Raw genomic sequence first — 19,343 nt, forward strand, 5'->3', positions numbered from 1 at the left:
TCTGGCAGTTCCTCAAAACGTTTAACACATGACCCAGCAATTCGACTCCAAGGTACATAACACAAGAGAAGTGAAAGCATATGTTCACACAAAAAATTGTACATGAATGTTTGTAGTAGAATTATTTGTAACAGCCAAAAAGTCAGAACTGAAATGTATATCAACTGATAAATGCATAAACACAATTTATATCCATATGTTCAGAAAAGAGTTAACATAGGTGGGACTGCTATCTCTTGAAAGACTTGATTGTAAGAGTTGTCCTTGGCTGGTATCTGGGAATATTATTTCAACAGTGTTCCTAGCATTCTCTAAATGACAAGGGTGGCTCAGCTATTGTTAGCGTGTGCATTGTTTATACAAATAATACGGTTTATGCTGAACACATGCTTTCCTTCTAGGAGTCTGGAATATGGGTACGCATCAGGCAGGAGACCAACTCCCGGTAAAAACTCTGGGCATTGAACCTGTAATGAGCCCCCCTGGTTGGCAACATTACAGAATTGTTGTCATAACTCATTGTAGGAAAATTAAACATGGCCTGTGTGGCTCCACTGGGAGAGGACCCTTGGAATCTTGTGTCTTGTTTCCCGTGGATTTCACCCCATGTACCTTTTCCCTTTGTTTCCTTTGTAATAAATCAGAGGCTAGAGTATAACTATATGCCGAGTCCTATGAGTCCTCCTAGTGAATCATCAAACCTGGGAATGGTATTGGCAACCCTTGCTCCATCACACAATGAAATATTCAGCCATAAAAAGGAACGAAGTATTGATAAACAACACAACATGGATGAACCTTGAAAACATCACACCCAGTTTAAAAACCCACACATAAAAGGCCATATACTATAAAAATCCATTTACATGAAATGCCCAGAACAGGCAAAACCATAATGACAGAAAGTAGATTATTGGTTGCCAGGAAGTGGGGGGAGGAGAGAGTGGAAAGTGACTGCTAATGGGTATGGCAATTGCAATTACCAAGAATTAAGTTATTAGAGAAACTGACAATAGTCAATTTATTTGAGGAATGAAGAGGACTGACCTGGAGGGGTCTACGGATGACTGACCAGTGGTACAGATTGGTAAAATGAGACTCAAAGATAGGGGGTTTAAGAAGAAGGGAGGGAGAAAGGTCTAGAGGCAGTAATGAAGTTCACAAGTGTTTTAAAATGTACCTGGGGGGAGTTCCCTGGTAGCCTACTGGTTAGGATTCTGGGCTTTCACTGCTGTGGCCTAGGTTCAATCCCTGTTTGGGGAACTAAAATCCTGCAAGCCACGTGGCAAAAAAAAAAAGTTACCTGGGAATTTAGGTTTATTCAGGTATGGTGAGGCCAACTGATCAGGAGATGATTAGCACTGAATAGACAGTTTACAACTTACAGTTCACAAGAGGAACGGGGAATACCATGCCAGGTAGGGCCACATGGGGAAGCAACAGGGTCTACTTAGAGACAAAACAGGGAGGGCAAAGCATAGGCAAAAGTGGTTTTTGTGGGAAGGAATGGGTGAGGCAAGGTAAGCAGCTGAGCAAGTTTAGGATTAAATAGTTTGAGTAATTTGGGGGAGAGGGGGCTCTGGGCTCTAAGGGTGGTCTTTAGTTGTCTGGTACCTGGCTCCGGGATGATTAGGGAAGAAGAGTGTTGCCTTCTAGAGTATAAGAAACAGACAGAAGAGGTGGGTGTAGGAATGGATTCAGGATTACTTGGTTTGCATATCAAAGGCATGCTCAGGGAATTAGCTACCTCTGGAAGGGGCAGTCTCTCCCCAGTTAGTGAGGCCCCAGATGCCAAGTTACATATATATATAGTTAATATTACAAGACACCTATTCCACCCACTTCAGCCCTACTAGTGTAACGGATGTGGGAGAGAAAATAGCCACCACCTGAGAAAGCTGTAGGGGAAACGGAATCTTTTATACTGTGCTGCTGTTCTATGTGTTTACTTGATTGACATTTTATACTAGCATTTCCCAGTTATTGATGTTAAATTGAAAATTTAAAGGTCTTCCCTTTTTTCTTTCCTTTACACACACACACAAACATGCACACACAACTATAATGTGGTAAGTCTTAGGAAATCAAAGATTTTTATTGAATTTTAATCATGAGGTCATAAAGCAGGAACTACTTTCCAGTGCCAATCATCTGAGCCATATCTGAAGACACGGTCCATAAAAAATTTCTTCAAAGACTGTACTTACTACTCTAACTTAAGTGCATAGCAAAGGACCCTACATAAGTAACAATATGACAGAACACTTCAAAATCTTTATTGCTTATTTAAAGAGAAGGATGTGTGTTAAAGATACTTATAAGGACTGCATTTCATACAATAAAAATTTTTAAATCTATGTTATCAGAATTTTTACTAAAAAATGTTAATCTCTATACTCCACATTATAATCCTCTCCTTATGCTCTATACTAACACAGAGAAATTTCAATATAATCTGCCTTTTAAAAAAGGGGGAGGTATATCACAAGCACTTTCTATACACAAGACACTGATGAGATACCACTGGGAATGCTCACATCCGCAGACATACTTCACTAACCTAACACAAAACAGAATGTGATTAAGTGCTTAAAATAGAGGATTGTGAAGTGCTAGGAAGCACAAAGCCATTTACTCCAACGTCCTTCTTCTAAATATGAGAAAAGTGAGGCTCAAAGAAATCATAAAACAAGGTAATGCACAGCCAGAAGGCATATCTCTGTCTTGTTGCCAAGTCCAGTGCTTCCTCCACTCTACCATACTGTCTCTCATTCAATCTTTTTTCTAACACTTTTAAAGACAACAAATAAAGGATAACATTAATGTAATTTCTCTTTCTCTAATATACAAAAATTTGACTTTTCCCAAGCATCTTTTTCTAAACATACACTCAATAGCTGGAGAAATATATAATATCAAAGGGCTACTACTATGAATAATACTTATAATGTATTCAGTGCTTACTATATCTCAGGTCACTGTGCTAAGTGCTTCATAAGCATCTAATTTAACTCTCACAACAACGCTATGAGGTAGGTATTATGTCCATTTTTCAGGTGAGGAAACTAATGTAAGTGATCAGCCCAAGTTCACTCAGTTAGAAGTGGTAGACCTGGCTTGACCACAGAGCATACTCTACAACAAAGCCACTACACCACCTACTAGAAAAACAAAAGTGTATATTTTAAAATTGATGGTTGGAACTCAGTGATGAACCTATTATGATCTATACTGGAAAATGATAATGATTTTCTAAATTGCACTTGAAGTATCTGTTTAAATTATAGTATGTCATACTGTTCTTACAAACAGAGGAAGCCAAGATTACCCATTTTTCTGTTTAGGCTTATTGGAGCTTCATATAAGAAACTCTGAAATAATAAAAACAGATCATTCAAGCAACTGTCAGAGCATAAAATGAAGAAAAACACACCAAATCACACAAATATACTTAAAGTTTAATTATCCAAAAAGAATTTTCAACATTAAAGTCAACATGATTTTGATTATAGGCAAAAAGTATGTCAGCAAATAACTAAAAGACTAGTATCTAAAAAATACCTAGGATTCAGGACATAAAAACACAAAAATCCTACTCTGATTTCTCATAAAAGTTAAAATGATAATTGGCACTGGTATTAAGGACAGACATACAGACCAGTGGAAAAGAATTTAGAGACCGGAAATAAACCCTAACGTTTATGTGTGTATTAGTCAGCTTGGGCTGCCACAACAACAAAAATCATAGACTGGTGGCTTAAACAACAGAATTTTATTTCTTACAGTTCTGGAGGCTGGACGTCAAGATCAGATGCCACCATGGTGGGATTCTGGTGAGAATTCTTTTCGTGGCTTGCAGTCAGTCACCTTCTCACTGTACCCTCACATGGCGGAGAAAGAGAAAGAGAGAGAACGAGCTCTCTGGTGTCTCTTCTTATAAGGGCACTATTCCTATCATGAGGTCCCATCTAAAGCTAATTTACTTCCCAAAGGCACAATCTCCAAATACCATCACATTAGGGAGTAGAGCTTCAACACATGAATTTTCAAGGGAAACGATTCAATCCATAGCAATGGGCAACTGATTTTCAACAAGGCTGTACAGACAATCCAATGGAGAAAGAATAGTCTCTCCAAAAATAGTACTGGGACAACTAGATATTCACACACAAAAGAATAAAGTTGGTCCCCTTCCTTACATTATACACAAAAATTAACTCAAAATGGATCACAAACCTAAATGTAAGAGTTAAAAGCATAAACCCAAAAAATTCATAGAAGAAAGTATAAGAATAACTCTTTGTGACCCTAGAATAGGCAATGGCTTCTTACCTACAACAGCAGGAGTACAAATGACAAAAGAAAATTAGATAAATGAGGCTACATTAAAAATCTAAAACTTTTGTGTTATAAATGACACCATCGAGAAAGTGAAGACAACCCACTGATTGGGAGAAAATGTTTGCAGATCATACGTCTGATAAGAGCCTAATATCCAGAATACATAAAGATCTCCTATGACTCAATGATATAAAGACAAATAATCCAATTGAAAAATGGACAAAGGATGTGAATAGACAGTTCTCTAAAGCAGATATATTTCTCCTCTCTCAGGATCAATCTCAAGCAGAAATTAGCCTCTCCTAATACTAAGCCTCTAAGACTCTAATACTAATACTTAGTCTCTACTAACACTAATTACTAAGATAATATGGAATTTAAGTTAGAAGGTTATAAAATAGATATGAAAATACATGAAATAAAAACACACATATGTTTAAAAAATAAGCAATTACATACTAGATTTAAATATAAGAGAAAAAAAGATGAAGAAAGCACTTACTGTAAAAATATTCTAAATTCTGAAGCTTCAAAGTTCTCCACAGCAACAGGTTCATGATTTGTTAAGTTATTTGTATGTCCAACAGTATGAAAATAGAAATCAGGAACCCTTGCTAAAAGGACTGCTTTGTGTGCTTTGAACAAAGTACAACCTATAGAGAAAGTAACATCTGTATGGACTTCTTCTCTTAGAAGCCTATAAGGAATAAAAAGGAACCACAGTTTAATTAGTGATGCTTAGAAATATATAATATGCCCATTTTTATAAAATAAGCTTTAAAAATAACACATAAACGAAAAATACAGAGATAACAAAATAAAGTTAGTATGAAAATGAGTTTATTCTCAGTTCATCCAAAGAACATTTTCTAACATTGGTTTAGCAGGCAATTTTCTAAAATTTATAATGAAAACAAAGGTAATTACACTAAAAGAGTAAGACTATTTTTTCAAAAAATATCTTTTCCTTTTAATTCCTTCTACCAATAAAATTTATCTTCTGCTACTTATGTTGATTTTCCTTTATAATGTATGTACTTTAGATTTATTTTGGAAAGAGAACACAAAGTAATGTGATTGTTGACTATTGAATCAATTTTTAAAAATCTTACTAAAACTGAAGCAAAAAAAGTAAACAGTCAACACCACCAGCAAACCACATGCAATAATAGACAATCCAGTCTAGAAACTGGTACACTGCACTTTGACTATTGTTAAATACCAAGTCTGAAATGCAGGCTTGGCTGTCAAGAATGTGACATTTAAGCCCTTTTCCACTGCCCACCTCACAAAAAAATAGAACTACGCTCTAATCTATTATTAAAACGATGGACTCGAGGAAAGTCCATTCAAATCCCTTTACTAATGTGCAGACATAGTTATGGTAAAGCTCACGTGTAAAATGATAGAAGAACAGAAATCAGTATCATAATAGAAACTGTCACAATGTTTTTTCTGTGTGGTAACTATATACTTCTGCTCTGTAAATATTAAATAATACTTCATATAGTATAACATTATCATCAGCAAGTTATGTATTCTCAGAGGACTTCTGTATTGCAGGATATAACTTGCAATCACACTAGTACACTACAGGAGGTCCAAGTATGAATAAAGATATCCATTACAGTGAAAGCTTAGAATGTTGCCACTGACACTCTCTCCCCCAAGACCCAGTTAATGGCTCCTTCCTCTGATCCCTCCGTACATACCTCTATTACAGCACTTCTGTCACTGTATCATTATTATTTTTATAATAATAAAATTATATTATTTTAATATAACTAAAATATATTATATTCAAACAATGTAACTCTCCAAAGGCAAAAACTTTGCCTTCATTAGATAGCAAGAGCTCAATATCTGTTTTTTTGGATTTGGCTGTATTTTACCCTAAACAAAACAAATGCTTCAGAGTACAAAGCTTTCAGAACCTTGGAAACAATGAGCAAATAGATACATTTTAGTCAATATTTTAATCAATAAATTATTTTCATAAGCAATTGTTAAAGTTATGCAAGAATGTATTGGTCTCCCAAACATTAATAAAAACTCAAATTGTACAATACAAATACACCATTTATTCCTCTTTCCCATCCCCCACTTCTCCCCAAGTGAATAAACAAGCATTGCAGCTGGTAGCCATACAACTGTCACTAGGGAATCTGCCTTGTTCATAATAGATGCTCATGAGTATTCATCAATAAAAAAAAGTTAATGTTTTTAAAAATGTTAATGTGAAAATACAGTGCTTTTTATTTTATAAAACTACCTGTATCAGTTATAAGCATATCTTGTTATCGGTTACAAGTAACAATATCTGACTCGGACCTGCTTAAACATTAAGGAGGGTTTTATTGGCTCATCTAATAATAAACTCTAGAGGAAGGATAGGCTGGAGCAAAGGCTCAGTGGTGTCAAGGCCCAGCTTCTTTCCATTTTATTTCTCTGTCACCTATTGTATTCACCTATCTAAAGCATTTTAGACTACTGAATAAACCCAATTCTCACTAAAAATTTATTGAGCATGTACCATGTACGAAGCACTGGGGACATAAAGGGGACTAAAGCATAGTAACTTCCCTCAAGGAGTTTTTAGAAGAGTATGGAGACCAGGCCTGAAAATTAAGGCGTGTGATATATTCAGTAGGACAAACTAGTAAATTTTTTTCAGGGACAGACATAAGAGATGATCTTATAGAGAAAAGGAAAACCAAAAGGAATTTTAAAGATTGAGTAAGACTTGGTCAAGGAAGCAAGGCAAGGTAGGGGGGAGCTCCTGCCTCCATGCTCCTTACAGAGGTTTGTGTTGAGTGTGGAGCTACAAATTGGTCAGCAGAGTATTGAGGGGATAAGAAGTGGCAGATTAAGCTGCAGGGATAAAGATGAATAAGAGACAAAGAGCTTAACTGTATCTTACAGTTGAAGGGGAATGATCAAATAGTTCAAACATGGGCAATTTTATTTTTCAGAATATCTCCTGTTAGTTGTGTAGAAGGGGAATTACGGGAAAATGAGAATGAAGGGGAAAAAAACTACTGCTTAACACAAATGAATGATGTAGAGGGTGTGAGCCAGGAGAGAATCAATGGTGATAGAAAATACAGGATTAATTTAAAATATATTTAGGTAATAGACTGGCAGGAGTTGGTGACTGGAAGTAGAAGGTGAAGGGAAGGGACTAACCTAGGATCTCTCTCATATTTAGCTTAGACAACTGGGTGCTGGTGATGCCACCAGCCATTGAACTACATCTGCTATGCCAACTTCCCTCTTAAACTCCAGACATATTTTCAATTCTCCTGGATATGGCTTCCTGAACATTCACTATACTCCTCCCTTTCAAATGTCCTAAGAATTAGCACCATCTTTTATGCTTCTCTTTCCCTGTGTTTCCACGTGTAATCAGTCACCAAGCCCATGAATTGCACACAGGAATCCCTTTCACCTTGTCCGTTTTCACTGCCATTATGTATCCCTTGACTATTACAAAATCTCCTAGTTGGTTTCCTTTTTTCCCCCAATTTCTTTACTCAATTCAAGATCTAATTATGTTCATCCTCTATTTAAAAAACATCAATGATTCTCCACTGCCTCCAGAATACATTCCAAATTCTTCACTGAAGAGTCTCTATGGTCTAGTCTTAGTTTACCCATTCACCCTCATCTACATTGATACCCACAATCCCCTTCCAAATAAACCTACCAAATTGTACCACATGTCCCTAATGCTCTTACTCACATCTGAATGGACAACAGACTGAGGCAAGGTTAACCATTAGCCAATGTGGTAGTTAAACAAGTAAACTCTAGCAGAGATGTTCTATAATAATCAAGAGCCAACTGATCACACTCTTAAGAGAGTTTCAAAGAAAATCCAAGGTAGAGTATAAAAAAGGAATGGGTAAGGAGAGAAGCAGAAATGAAGGAACAAAGTTACTGGAAGATCATTTTGCATAACTACCGTACTTTAGGGAAGGTAGACTGACTGGGTCCATACTCTGGTCATGAGACCTTGGGCAAGTCACTTTAATGTCCCTGGAGCCAGACTGCCAAGGTTCTTACTCTGACTCCACCACCTCTTCTCTAAGGCTGTTTCCTTATCTGTTAAATGGGAATAACAACAAGATTTACCTCACAGGGGAGTAAATAAAACACTGCATGTCAGCCCAGTGTCTAGCTAATAGTAGGATGGCAATAAGAATTTTTATTACAATTGTCTTGAACAATGGTCCATATTTCAATGAGGTTTTATTGTACAATTGTTGTCATATCCCAAGCAACTTTCCAATTCTACACCAGAGCTGGCTTTTTGACTACTGAAGCTGTTTCCTATTTTTTCTCACTTCTTCATATATCCTATTGCCTCAGGTAACGCAGAGGAGTCTCTGTTCCTTGCTGTTTGAAGAAATTCAATACAACTTGCTTTCCCAAAATAAATGAAGCTCTTCCAAATCTCCATGCCTTTGTAAAAGCCATTCCCCTTGTTCACTCTCTTACTTCTCCCTTCCTAATCTCTATCTAATCAATTTGTAATCAATCCCCAAGAGATCACTCAAACATCACCTATAAAGCCTCCCCCAAATCACCTCAGTCCCCATTATCTCTCTTTGGCTATTACCTTTCTCAGTAGAGTGCAAGCACAACACCAAAGTCATGTCTTATTAATCTCTGATTTTCAGAACCTAGTACAGTGCTAGGTATATGGTAGGTGCTAGCTACTTTATTAATATTTGTAGAATAAAACAATGATATTGCTGTGCTTAAAGATTACTTTGGCATAGCATTCAAGGTGGCTGGGTGAGTATATGATTGTTTTAATTGTTTAAAAAAAAAAAACACTTTTGCTTGTAACAAGAACTTGGAACTTCAGGATCCTATCCTTTAATTGCTGCTAGGATGAGGATAAATTGTTCACCTGCTATACTTATGACCTCATTTTCTTTATATAAATTAGATGTATTATCTTCTTTAAATTCATGACACTTCAAGGCTCACAATACAGCCAAAAGAATAGAGCCACTGAAGAGGAGTACCTCATCCTTAGAGATTCATCCTAGAAACAGAACTTCACTCTCATTTTTTAAAAATGTTGTACATCAATTCCCCCAGTGGTGGAGACAAGGCAGAATCTCTCATAGTCAGGCCCAAATTAAAAGGAAATTTTTTTGCTTTATAAAGTTTAGTTTATAACTGGTGGAGCCTTAAGTATGGGCAACAGTAAGCACTTTTAAAATGTAGAATGCTGCACAACTGTTATTAATAGTAATTACATTTACACTAGTTCAATAGTTCTCAAAGTGTGACCCAGGCCAGCAGCATCACCTGGGACCTTGCTAGAAATGCAAAAATCTCAAGCCCCATCCCAGACCAACTGTATCAGAATTAAGGTCTGGGTCTCAGTAAATCTAAGCTCTCCAGGTGATTCTGATGCACACTAAAGTTCAAGAGTCAATGTTTTGGTGGAAATGGAAACTAGCTAGGGAATATTTCTAAGCTTCATTTTCTTTATAAACTGAGATGACGTTCCTGGATTCACTATAGCCTGAGTTAAGCTTCACAACAACTCTCCATTTTCTAGAGTCCTCATGGGAACTGGGAATTGCTGGGAGTTGCTGCGGGCTGTATTCTAGGGGGAGAGGGGAAGCCAGGTTGCGATCAGGAAGTATTTCCACGAAAGCATTTCTACTAAATCCTTTAAAGAGAGCTCAGAAGAAAGAGACTTCCAACGCTCCAGTAATCTGATCCATTTTTACTCATTCTAAATAGATACTCAAAAATTTTTTAAAAAAATAAATATATACTCTTCTACCTAATTGTATCATTTTTCTTAGAACTGTTTGAGCTTATAAAAAGTTGTGTAAGTTTCAAGACCACGAAACCTGTATCCACCCCGACATTAGCGAGTCTTTCAAGACTTAAGCCTACCCGTGTTAGAGTATTTTGACATAAACTGGTGCTGCACAGAACAATGATGGTAATTTTGGTTTTCTTCTTGAATCTGGTACGTGGTCTCCGAGGTGCTCTGGATTGGTTATATAGGGCGAAAGAACCCGCTTTGTAGTGAGGAGACAGGTGAGCCTCCTGCAGTGGCCTGAGGTGAGGAGGACAAAGCAGGGAGGGATGGAGAAACCGAGGAGCCACAGTTTCTGGTACGGAGGTGGGCGCCTTAAGGACTGAAGCAGCCTGAGTTCCCGCCTCCTCCTACCTGAGCAGATCCTGGCTGAGCTGCTCCGACACCATCGCCTTCAGCCGGCGCCGCTCACTGGGCCCCTTCCTTTTCAAGCCCTTACTGCAAACTCCAGGGGACTCCAGAAGTACCACGGGAGCCACGCTATCCTCCCCACAGCGGGCCATGTTCCACAAAGGTAGGGCGGCGCCCCGCAGGCCCAGTACAGGGTCTCACTTCTCCGCCTCTGGAAGAAACGGGCGTTTCATACCGAAAGCTCTGCTCCTACCTGAATCCGCCCCCTAAAGGAAAAGGCTCACGACTCTAGTCTGTTTGTTGACGGTCCCTTATGGCTGCCGAACCTCAGTCCCCGAGAATCTCGGAGACCCGGCCCGCGCCGGCACGTGACCCGGGAGAGTGTGCGCAGGCGTAGTAGCTCTGTTTAACTCCTCCAGCAGGCGCTCCGCGCAGCGCTGCCCAGGGAGTTAACTGTTCTGCGGAGCTAACCAGGTCTGCGCTTTATCCCTGTCCCTCTGCTTTCCAGTTGGTGCTAACCAGTCATTTAAATAAATGTTTTGAGAACTGAGTTCAAATCAACCAGTGCAGCCTTTCAGCACTTTGTCTTCCTGGGGTGTCAGCGCTGTTTTTCCCAGGAAAGACAAGTTCACTAGACCTTTACTGCGGCGAGTCACACTCCTTCACTTACTGCTTTGGGCAAGAAAAATTGGGGGTGTGAGGGGCGCGGAAAGAACTTCGTAAAATCAGCAGGAGTTACAACGCTCCAGAGACCCCTGCAAAGGGTATGGTATAATGTCTAGAAGACTCCTTCCCCTTCTATTCCAGGGAGTGGCTCATATAACCGCTCTTGGACTTAAGCAGAGAAATGTCAGTTATATTCCCCCACTTTGCATATAAAGCTATAAAAGTTATGAGGTGGAAGAAAGTAAGTAATGTTGTAGAGGTAGAGTCTTTAATTGAGCAAGAAATTGGTTGAATTGATGAGCTATAGAATTTTGAAAATTTGGTGTGGAGAAAAGAGCTTGAGCGAAATCACTTAAAAAGTCTTTTGGTTTTTTATTTGATTACTTCTTCCGAAGGAAGAAGGTTCAATCCTTCTGCATCATTCAGAAGGTCTGCACAAGGTAACAGGTACATACTAATTGCTTGGAAAATATATGGATATTGTACCAGAAGATTGACCAAGAAGTAGCCATTTCTCCAAATAACGACCTTCTCAATTGTTCAGACACCTTAATTATGAATATAGTGGATAATTGATTTTTAATCATTCCTATAGAAAAGAGGAGTGTCAAAGATAATATGATAGTTAATATTTATTGAGTGCTTTTTAGGCATGAAAACTGCTCTACCTGCTTTCTATGTATTAACTCAATTAATCCTCACAACCACCATTTAGGTTGGTACTGCTATGAGCACAATTACAGATGAGGAAGTTGAGGCATGAGAGGCTAGATAACTTGGTCAAGGTCACACAGCCAGTAAGTGGTGGTCTAGGTATTAAAACCCAGACAGTTCCGTACAAGATTCTTTCCCTCCAAAGTCCTGTAATACTTCTACCATGCCCCTTTATCAGCTGATGAAGCAAAAATTAGGCTACTCTCTGGTTGGGAATGGATGACAGATGGTTTCTGGTCCATGTAAATTTAATTCTCTTAAACTACCTTAGGCAGCTTAGGCAGCTTTGTGAAGTAATTAAAGAAAAAGTACCCTCTTAAAAAACAAAACAAAAAAATAGTTTTAATGATGCTTCACATTCCACCATTAGAGATTTTTTACTTAAAACATTATTTCTATTTTAATTAATTTATATCTGTAGTCATTTACACCTTAATGTGAGTGAAATTATCAAAAATTTTTTCCTCAAAGGCTTTATGATCAGGAACACTAGAAAGTCCCGGGAAACTAGCAACAGGAGCTCTGAAGGTAAACACTGCTAAACCCATAATTTTATTTAGGATTGGCCTTAACTGTGATCCTTATCTGCGAAAAATAAGTTTAGGTAAAATTGCCTTGGAAGGCAAAAATCTCATCTAAAAAACTCATCATACAATTTCATGAAAAAAGGTGATTCTCTTAGATGTATTTTTTCTTCCTTTAAAAATGTTTTCAAATGAAGCATTTCAAACATACAAAGAAATAAAGAGAGAGGTACAGTGAACCCCGATATACCCATTACCAAAATTCAACAATTATCAAGATTTTGGCATATTTGTTGTATGTTTTTCTTTCCTTCCTCATCTTTTCTTCCTTCCTTTCTTTTTTCCTTCCTTCTTTCCTTCCTCCCTTCCTCCCTCCCTCCCTCCTTTCTTTCTTTTTCTTTCCCTTCCTTCCTTCCTTCCTTTCTTTATTTCTTCCCTTCCCTCTAAAACTTTTAAAAGTAAAGCCCCAGACATCATTTCATTTTCTCCTATATACTTCAGTTTGCATCACTAAAAACTATACATTTTCTTATATAACATTAAAAAACCACTAATTTCCTTATAAATATTATATTATAAATACTATATATAATATTATATATTTATATATAATATATATTATATATAATATATATAATATTCAAATATTATAAAAATTATAAATATTATAAATATATTATAAATATAAATATTTATAAATATTCCTTATACATCGACAGTAATTCCATTTACTATGTGGCCCATTGTAAAATTTTCCCAACTGTCCTAAAAAATAAGTTTTACAGTTGGTTTGTTTGAATCGGTTTTCAAACAAGATACAAGGTTACATTTGGTTTTTACATCTCCTGAGTTCCTTCTAATCTCCTGTATTTTCCCTCATGACACTGACACTGTGGCAGAAGCCTGAGCAATTTGAGCTGTAGAGTATGCCACATTTTAAATTTGACTGCCTCTTCGTAGCATCACGCACTGTGCTCATCTATCCCATATATTTTCTGTAAATGGAAGCTGTTTTTAGAGGCTTGATTACATTCAGTTTCAGTTTTTTAGTGAAAAAAATTTTTATAAGTGCTACATTAGTTTTCTATTGCTGCTTTAACAAATTACCACAAACTTAGTGGCTTAAAAACAAAACACTTTTATTTACTTTCAATTCTATAGGTTGGAAGTCCCACATAGATCTCACTGGGCTAAAATTCAGCTTTGGGCCAGGCTGCATCCCCTTCTGAAGGCTTGAGGGGAGAGTTTCCTTGCCTTTTCCAGCTTCTCAAGGCTCTCCATATTCCTCAGTTCTCGTCTCCGCTTCTCCAACTTCAAAGTTAACAGGTTGAATCCTCCTCACATTGCATCATTCTGAACTCTTCTTCTCCTTCCTTCTTCCCTCTTTTAAGGACTGTTGTGATTACTGGGGACCAAGTGGATAACTAGGATAATCTCCTTTTTTTTAAGGTCAGCTAATTAACAACCTTAATTCCATCTGCAACCTTAATTCCCCTGCCATGTAACCTAACATATTCACAGATTCTGGAATTAGGACATAGACATCCTTGGGGGCAGGGGGAGCAGGCATTATTCTGCCTCCCACAAGCAGTAATTCATTTTGAATTCTGTCAGAAGGCACATAATCTTTGCTTATCCCCATTTTAATGTTGCTAAAATGTATCATTAATTTTCATCTGATAGTTTTGTCTGTTGATGACTCTTACTTTAATCAATTAACTAGGGATTGCAAAATGATTTTATAATTCTATCATTCTTTCTACATTTATTTGCTAGAAACTTGCTGGAAATCTTCTGTAAAGAAGAATTTTCCAGGGCTTCCCTGGTGGCGCAGTGGTTGAGAGTCCGCCTGCCGATGCAGGAGACACGGGTTTGTGCCCCGGTCCGGGAAGATCCCACATGCTGCGGAGCTGCTGGGACCGTGAGCCATGGCCGCTGAGCCTGGGCGTCCGGAGCCTGTGCTCCACAACGGGAGAGGCCACGACAGTGAGAGGCCCGCGTATGGCAAAAAAAAAAAAAAAAAAAAGCATTTTCCCTCATCAGTTAGAAATACTGATATCCAGAAATACATTTCACACTGCAAAGGCAGGATAAATGCTTAATTCTCTTATTTAAATTATCCTTTTTTCAAAGGCCCACTCATATTATGGAAGGTAATCTGCTTTACTCAAAGTCTACTCATTTAAATATTAATCTCATCTAAAAAATACCTTCACATCTAGAATAATGACTAACCAAAAATCTGGGTACCATGCCCTAGCCAAGTTGGCATAAGTTTAGAAAATACTCACTCTTCTCCTCTTGTGTGTCTCTCCTTTACTCTCACACCACTATCACACTCACAGTATTTCTGACACCAAATGTGGGGGGTGTTTTACACACACCTAGTAATTCTGTGATACCAGCTGGATGTCAGGCAATTTAGCTCAATTCTGACACTATCTATGTGGAGACAGCATCTGATCCAACAGGTTTAAGGCTCAGTCCCACAAGACTGCTTGCTCCCCTCCTTCGGTTGCCAATTGCAAGGCCAGGTTGTTACTATGGTTCTAACCAATCAGCTATAAATATAAGGTTCCCACAATCCTATCCTTGGGTTCAATTAATTTGCTAGAGCAGCTCACAGAACTCAGGGGAACTGACTTACTCACTGTTTGCCTGTTTATTATAAAAGGATACAATAAAGGATACAAGTAAACATCCAGTCGAGAGAGGAAAAGTATTGGGTGGGCCAAAAGGTTTGTTCATTTTTTCCTGTAAGATGGCTCTAGTAGCACTTAGTTGTCTTTATCATTTGAAACAATTTTGTTAGATTGTATGTGACAGCTGTCATATCAGCGTGCATTTAAAAAAAACTTATCAAAATTGGTGAATTTTTGTGTAGCCATTTTAATATTGAAAATGGAAGAAAAAAGGCAATATTTTCAGCATATTATGCTTTATTATTTCAAGAAAGGTAAAAATACAACTGAAACACAAAACATTTGTGCAGTGTATGGAGAAGTTGCTCTGACTGATCGAACACGTCAACAGTGGTTTGTGGGGACTTCCCTGGTGGCACAGTGTTTAAGAATCCACCTGCCTTGGGCTTCCCTGGTGGCGCAGTGGTTGAGAGTCCACCTGCCGATGCAGGGGACACGGGTTCGTGCCCCGGTCCGGGAAGATCCCACATGCTGCGGAGCGGCTAGGCCCGTGAGCCATGGCCACTGAGCCTGCGCATCCGGAACCTGTGCTCCGCAACAGGAGAGGCCACAGCAGTGAGAGGGGCCACAGCAGTGAGAGGCCCGCGTACCGCAAAAAAAAAAAAAAAAAAAAAAAGAATCCACCTGCCAATGCAGGGGACAGGGGTATGAGCCCTGGTCTGGGAGGATCCCACATGCCGCGGAGCAACTAACCCGGTGCACCACAACTACTGAGCCTGTGCTCTAGAACCCATGAGCCACAACTACTGAGCTCCCGTGCCACAACTACTGAAGCTCACGTGCCTAGAGCCCGTGCTCTGAAACAAGAGAAGCTACTGCAATGAGAAGCCCACGCACCGCAATGAAGAGTAGCTCCCACTAGACACAGCTAGAGAAAGCCTACGCACAGCAATGAAGAACCAAAGCAGCCAAAAATTAATTAATTAATTTTTTTAAAAAGTTGTTTGTGAAGTTTTGTGCTGGAGATTTCTCGCTGGATGATGCTCCATGGTCAGATAGACCAGTTGAAGTTGATAGTGATCAAATCGAGACATTAATTGAAAACAATCAACGTTATACCACGTGGGAGATAGCCAACATACTCAAAATATCCACATCAAGCACTGAGAATCATTTGCACCACCTTGGTTATGTTCATCGCTTTGATGTTTGGTTTCCACATAAGTTAAGTGAGTAAACCCTTCTTGACCATATTTCCACATGTGATTATCTACTGAAACATAACAAAAACGTTCCGTTTTTAAAACAAATTGTGATGGGCGATGAAAAGTGGATACTGTACAATAATGTGGAAAGGAAGAGATCGTGGGGCAAGCGAAATGAACTACCAACAACCACACTAAAGGCTGGTCTTCATCCAAAGAAGGTGATGTGTATATGGTGGGATTGAAAGGGAGTCCTCTATTATGAACTTCTGGAAAACCAAACGATTAATTCCAACAAGTACTGCTCCCAGTTAGACCAACTGAAAGCAGCACTCGACTAAAACATCCAGAATTAGTCAACAGAAAACCCATCATCTTCCATCAGGATAACCAAGACCGCATGTTTCTCTGATGATCAGGCAAAAACTGTTACAGCTTGGCTGGGAAGTTCCGATCCATCCGCCGTATTCACCAGACATTGTACCTTCAGATTTCCATTTATTTCGGGCTTTACAAAATTCTCTTAATGGAAAAAATTTCAATTCCCTGGAAGACTGTAAAAGGCACCTGGAGCAGTTCTTTGCTCAAAAAGATTAAAAGTTTTGGGAAGATGGAAATATGAAGTTGCCAGCAGAAGGCAGTGGAACATAAGGGTGAATACATTGTTCAATAAAGTTCTTGGTAAAAAAGAAAAATGTGTCTTTTATTTTTACTTAAAAACCAAAGGTACTTTTTGGCCAACCCAATTTGTAGCAAGGGGCATGGAGTTTCCATGCCCTCTCCAGGTGTGTCACTCTCCCAGAACCTTCATGTGTTCACCAACCCAGAAGCTCTCCAAAATCCATACTTTGAAGATTTTTATGGAGGCTTCATCCTATAAGCATGACTGATCATTAACTCTATTTCCAGCCCCTCTAACCCTCTAGAGAATGGAGGGGTGAAGATTCCAAGCTTCTAATCATGAGTTGGTCTTTCTGGTGACCAGCCCCAATCCAGGAGCCCACCAAGAGTCATCTCATTGGAACAAAAGATGCTCCTATCACCCAGGAGATCCCAAGGGATTTAGAAACTTAGGAATGGGGATCAAAGACCAAATATTAGAACTAAGGATGATCCTAATGCTCTTATCACTTAGAAAATTACAAGGGTCTTAGGAACTCTGTGCTAGGAACTGGGGCAAAGGCCAATATATATTTTCTATTATTTCACAACATATAAAAATGAGCCATCACAGTGTCAAAGTATGCATAGTTAGATAACAAAAATGTAAAGAAACACAAGAAGTGAAACTATAAAAGTCAGGAAAGTTTAAATTTGGGAGGAAGAAAGGTTGTAATTATGATTGGGGGCATAGAGGAACTTATAGGGTGGCTGGAAAAGTTTTAATATCTTGAGCTGAGTTAGTTGCAACAGTGTTTATCTTAAAACAGATTATATTCATAATATGTAATAATTACTGTTAGCTAAAGATTTGTTTGGTATAGTTTTTAACTGTAAGCACTTTACAATAGAAAGTTTATTTTAAGTGTTACCTGTTACAGATAGAGAATTAATGGTTACCATAGGGGAGAGGAAAGGGGGTTGCAGTTAGGGGCTGAGGATGAAGAGGTACACTATTATGTATAAAATAAGCTACAAGGATGTACTGTATAACACAGGGAATATAGCCAATATTTTATAATAACTATAAATGGAGTATAACCTTTAAAAATTGTGAATCACTATATCGTACACTTGTAACTTATATAATATTGTACATCAACTATACTTCAATAAAAACAGTGTTATATATTAAGGAGCGTTTAAATAGAGCAGTGTTTAACATTTTGAGGTTAAAAGGTAGAGTATAATGAAGTAATGACCCTGACATTTTGTATAGCTCACTATCTAATTAGAGATAATTTCAAACTTCAGTGAATATTTGAGTAATAGTACCATTGTTTGAATAAAGATATATCTTGGTAACTATTTTTAAGTGAAAATCTCTTATTTAAATGAATAATTTCCATTACCTTTAAAAAAGTCATTGTATATGAATTACATATGCATGCATTATTATCATGGGACTATCAAGCTGGGGGGTTGTTACAGAATGAATTATTTGTGTCCTCCCCAAATTCATATGTGGAAACCTAATCCCCAATGTGATGGTATTTGGAGGTGAGGCCTTTAGGAGATGACCAGGTCTCAGGGGTGGAGTACTCATAAAAGGGATTAGTGCCCTTATAAATTAGACTCCAGGGAATTCCCTGGTGGTCCAGTGGTTAGGACTCTGCGCTTTCACTGCTAAGGGCACAGGTTCGATCCCTGGTCAGGGAGCTAAGATTCCACAAGCAGCACTGAGCAGCCAAAAATAAAAAATAAAAATATATAAATAAATAGAGACCCCAGAGAGCTCCCTCTGCCCCTTCTGCAAGGTAAGCCCACAGTGAGAAGACATCTGTGAATTAGGAAGCAGGATCTCACCAGACACTGAATCTGCCAGTACATTGATCTTAGACCTTGCAGCCTCCAGAACTGTGAGAAATAAATTTTGGTTGTTTAAGTCACCCAATCTATGGTATTTTTGTTATTTTGAATGGACTAAAACAATGGGGATTCTGAAATATCACTTATCCATCTCCTTTTCTCAGGTCAGAACTGTACGGAAATTATTTCAAAATAATATTTGATTTTTTTTCTTTCCCTTCCCTTAAGCTTTTTCCATCTGCTCACCTTTCTCCCACTCTTATCTATTCTTCCTTTTTACCCTTTCAAAATACCAGAAAGCTAACTAATAACCTTTAAGCTTTAGGGGCTCCACTTGCACAAGCCCTTGCAAAGGTCTAGTAGGGTCCCTAGGAATGTGTCTACTTGGGTATGTTTTTGTAAGGTCTGCATAAGTAAGAGATTTTGACTACAAGTGATCAAGACTCTTCCCCCTTAGTCATATATTCCCTCATATCTGGTGGCATTGAGTGGCTGTAGGCATTTGGAGGATTCAGCCACAATGAAACTGAGTTAGGGATACAGTAGTTTGGGTTAGCAAGGCATATTTATTGGTTCA

At 38.2% G+C, this 19,343-nt stretch overlaps 1 protein-coding gene across 3 annotated transcripts in view; it reads right to left on the reverse strand.

The window, feature by feature from the left end:
• The window catches only part of BTBD8 (BTB domain containing 8), a 98,310-nt gene extending 87,394 nt beyond the window's left edge, over window positions 1-10,916 (reverse strand). Inside the window, exons 1-2 of one of the 3 annotated variants that reach the window (XM_067042629.1) lie at window positions 10,550-10,916; window positions 4,844-5,038 (exon numbers count right to left, since the gene is read on the reverse strand). In XM_067042629.1, the coding sequence (XP_066898730.1) occupies window positions 4,844-5,038; window positions 10,550-10,698 (344 nt within the window). In that variant the 5' untranslated portion in view covers window positions 10,699-10,916. The remainder of the gene's footprint in view (window positions 1-4,843; window positions 5,039-10,549) is intronic. The other 2 variants (XM_067042636.1, XM_067042619.1) reach the window with 2 other exon arrangements.
• Window positions 10,917-19,343: the final 8,427 nt, after the last annotated feature.

This window comes from Kogia breviceps, chromosome 1, assembly GCF_026419965.1.
Source record: "Kogia breviceps isolate mKogBre1 chromosome 1, mKogBre1 haplotype 1, whole genome shotgun sequence".
Classification (NCBI taxonomy): Eukaryota; Metazoa; Chordata; class Mammalia; order Artiodactyla; family Physeteridae; genus Kogia; species Kogia breviceps.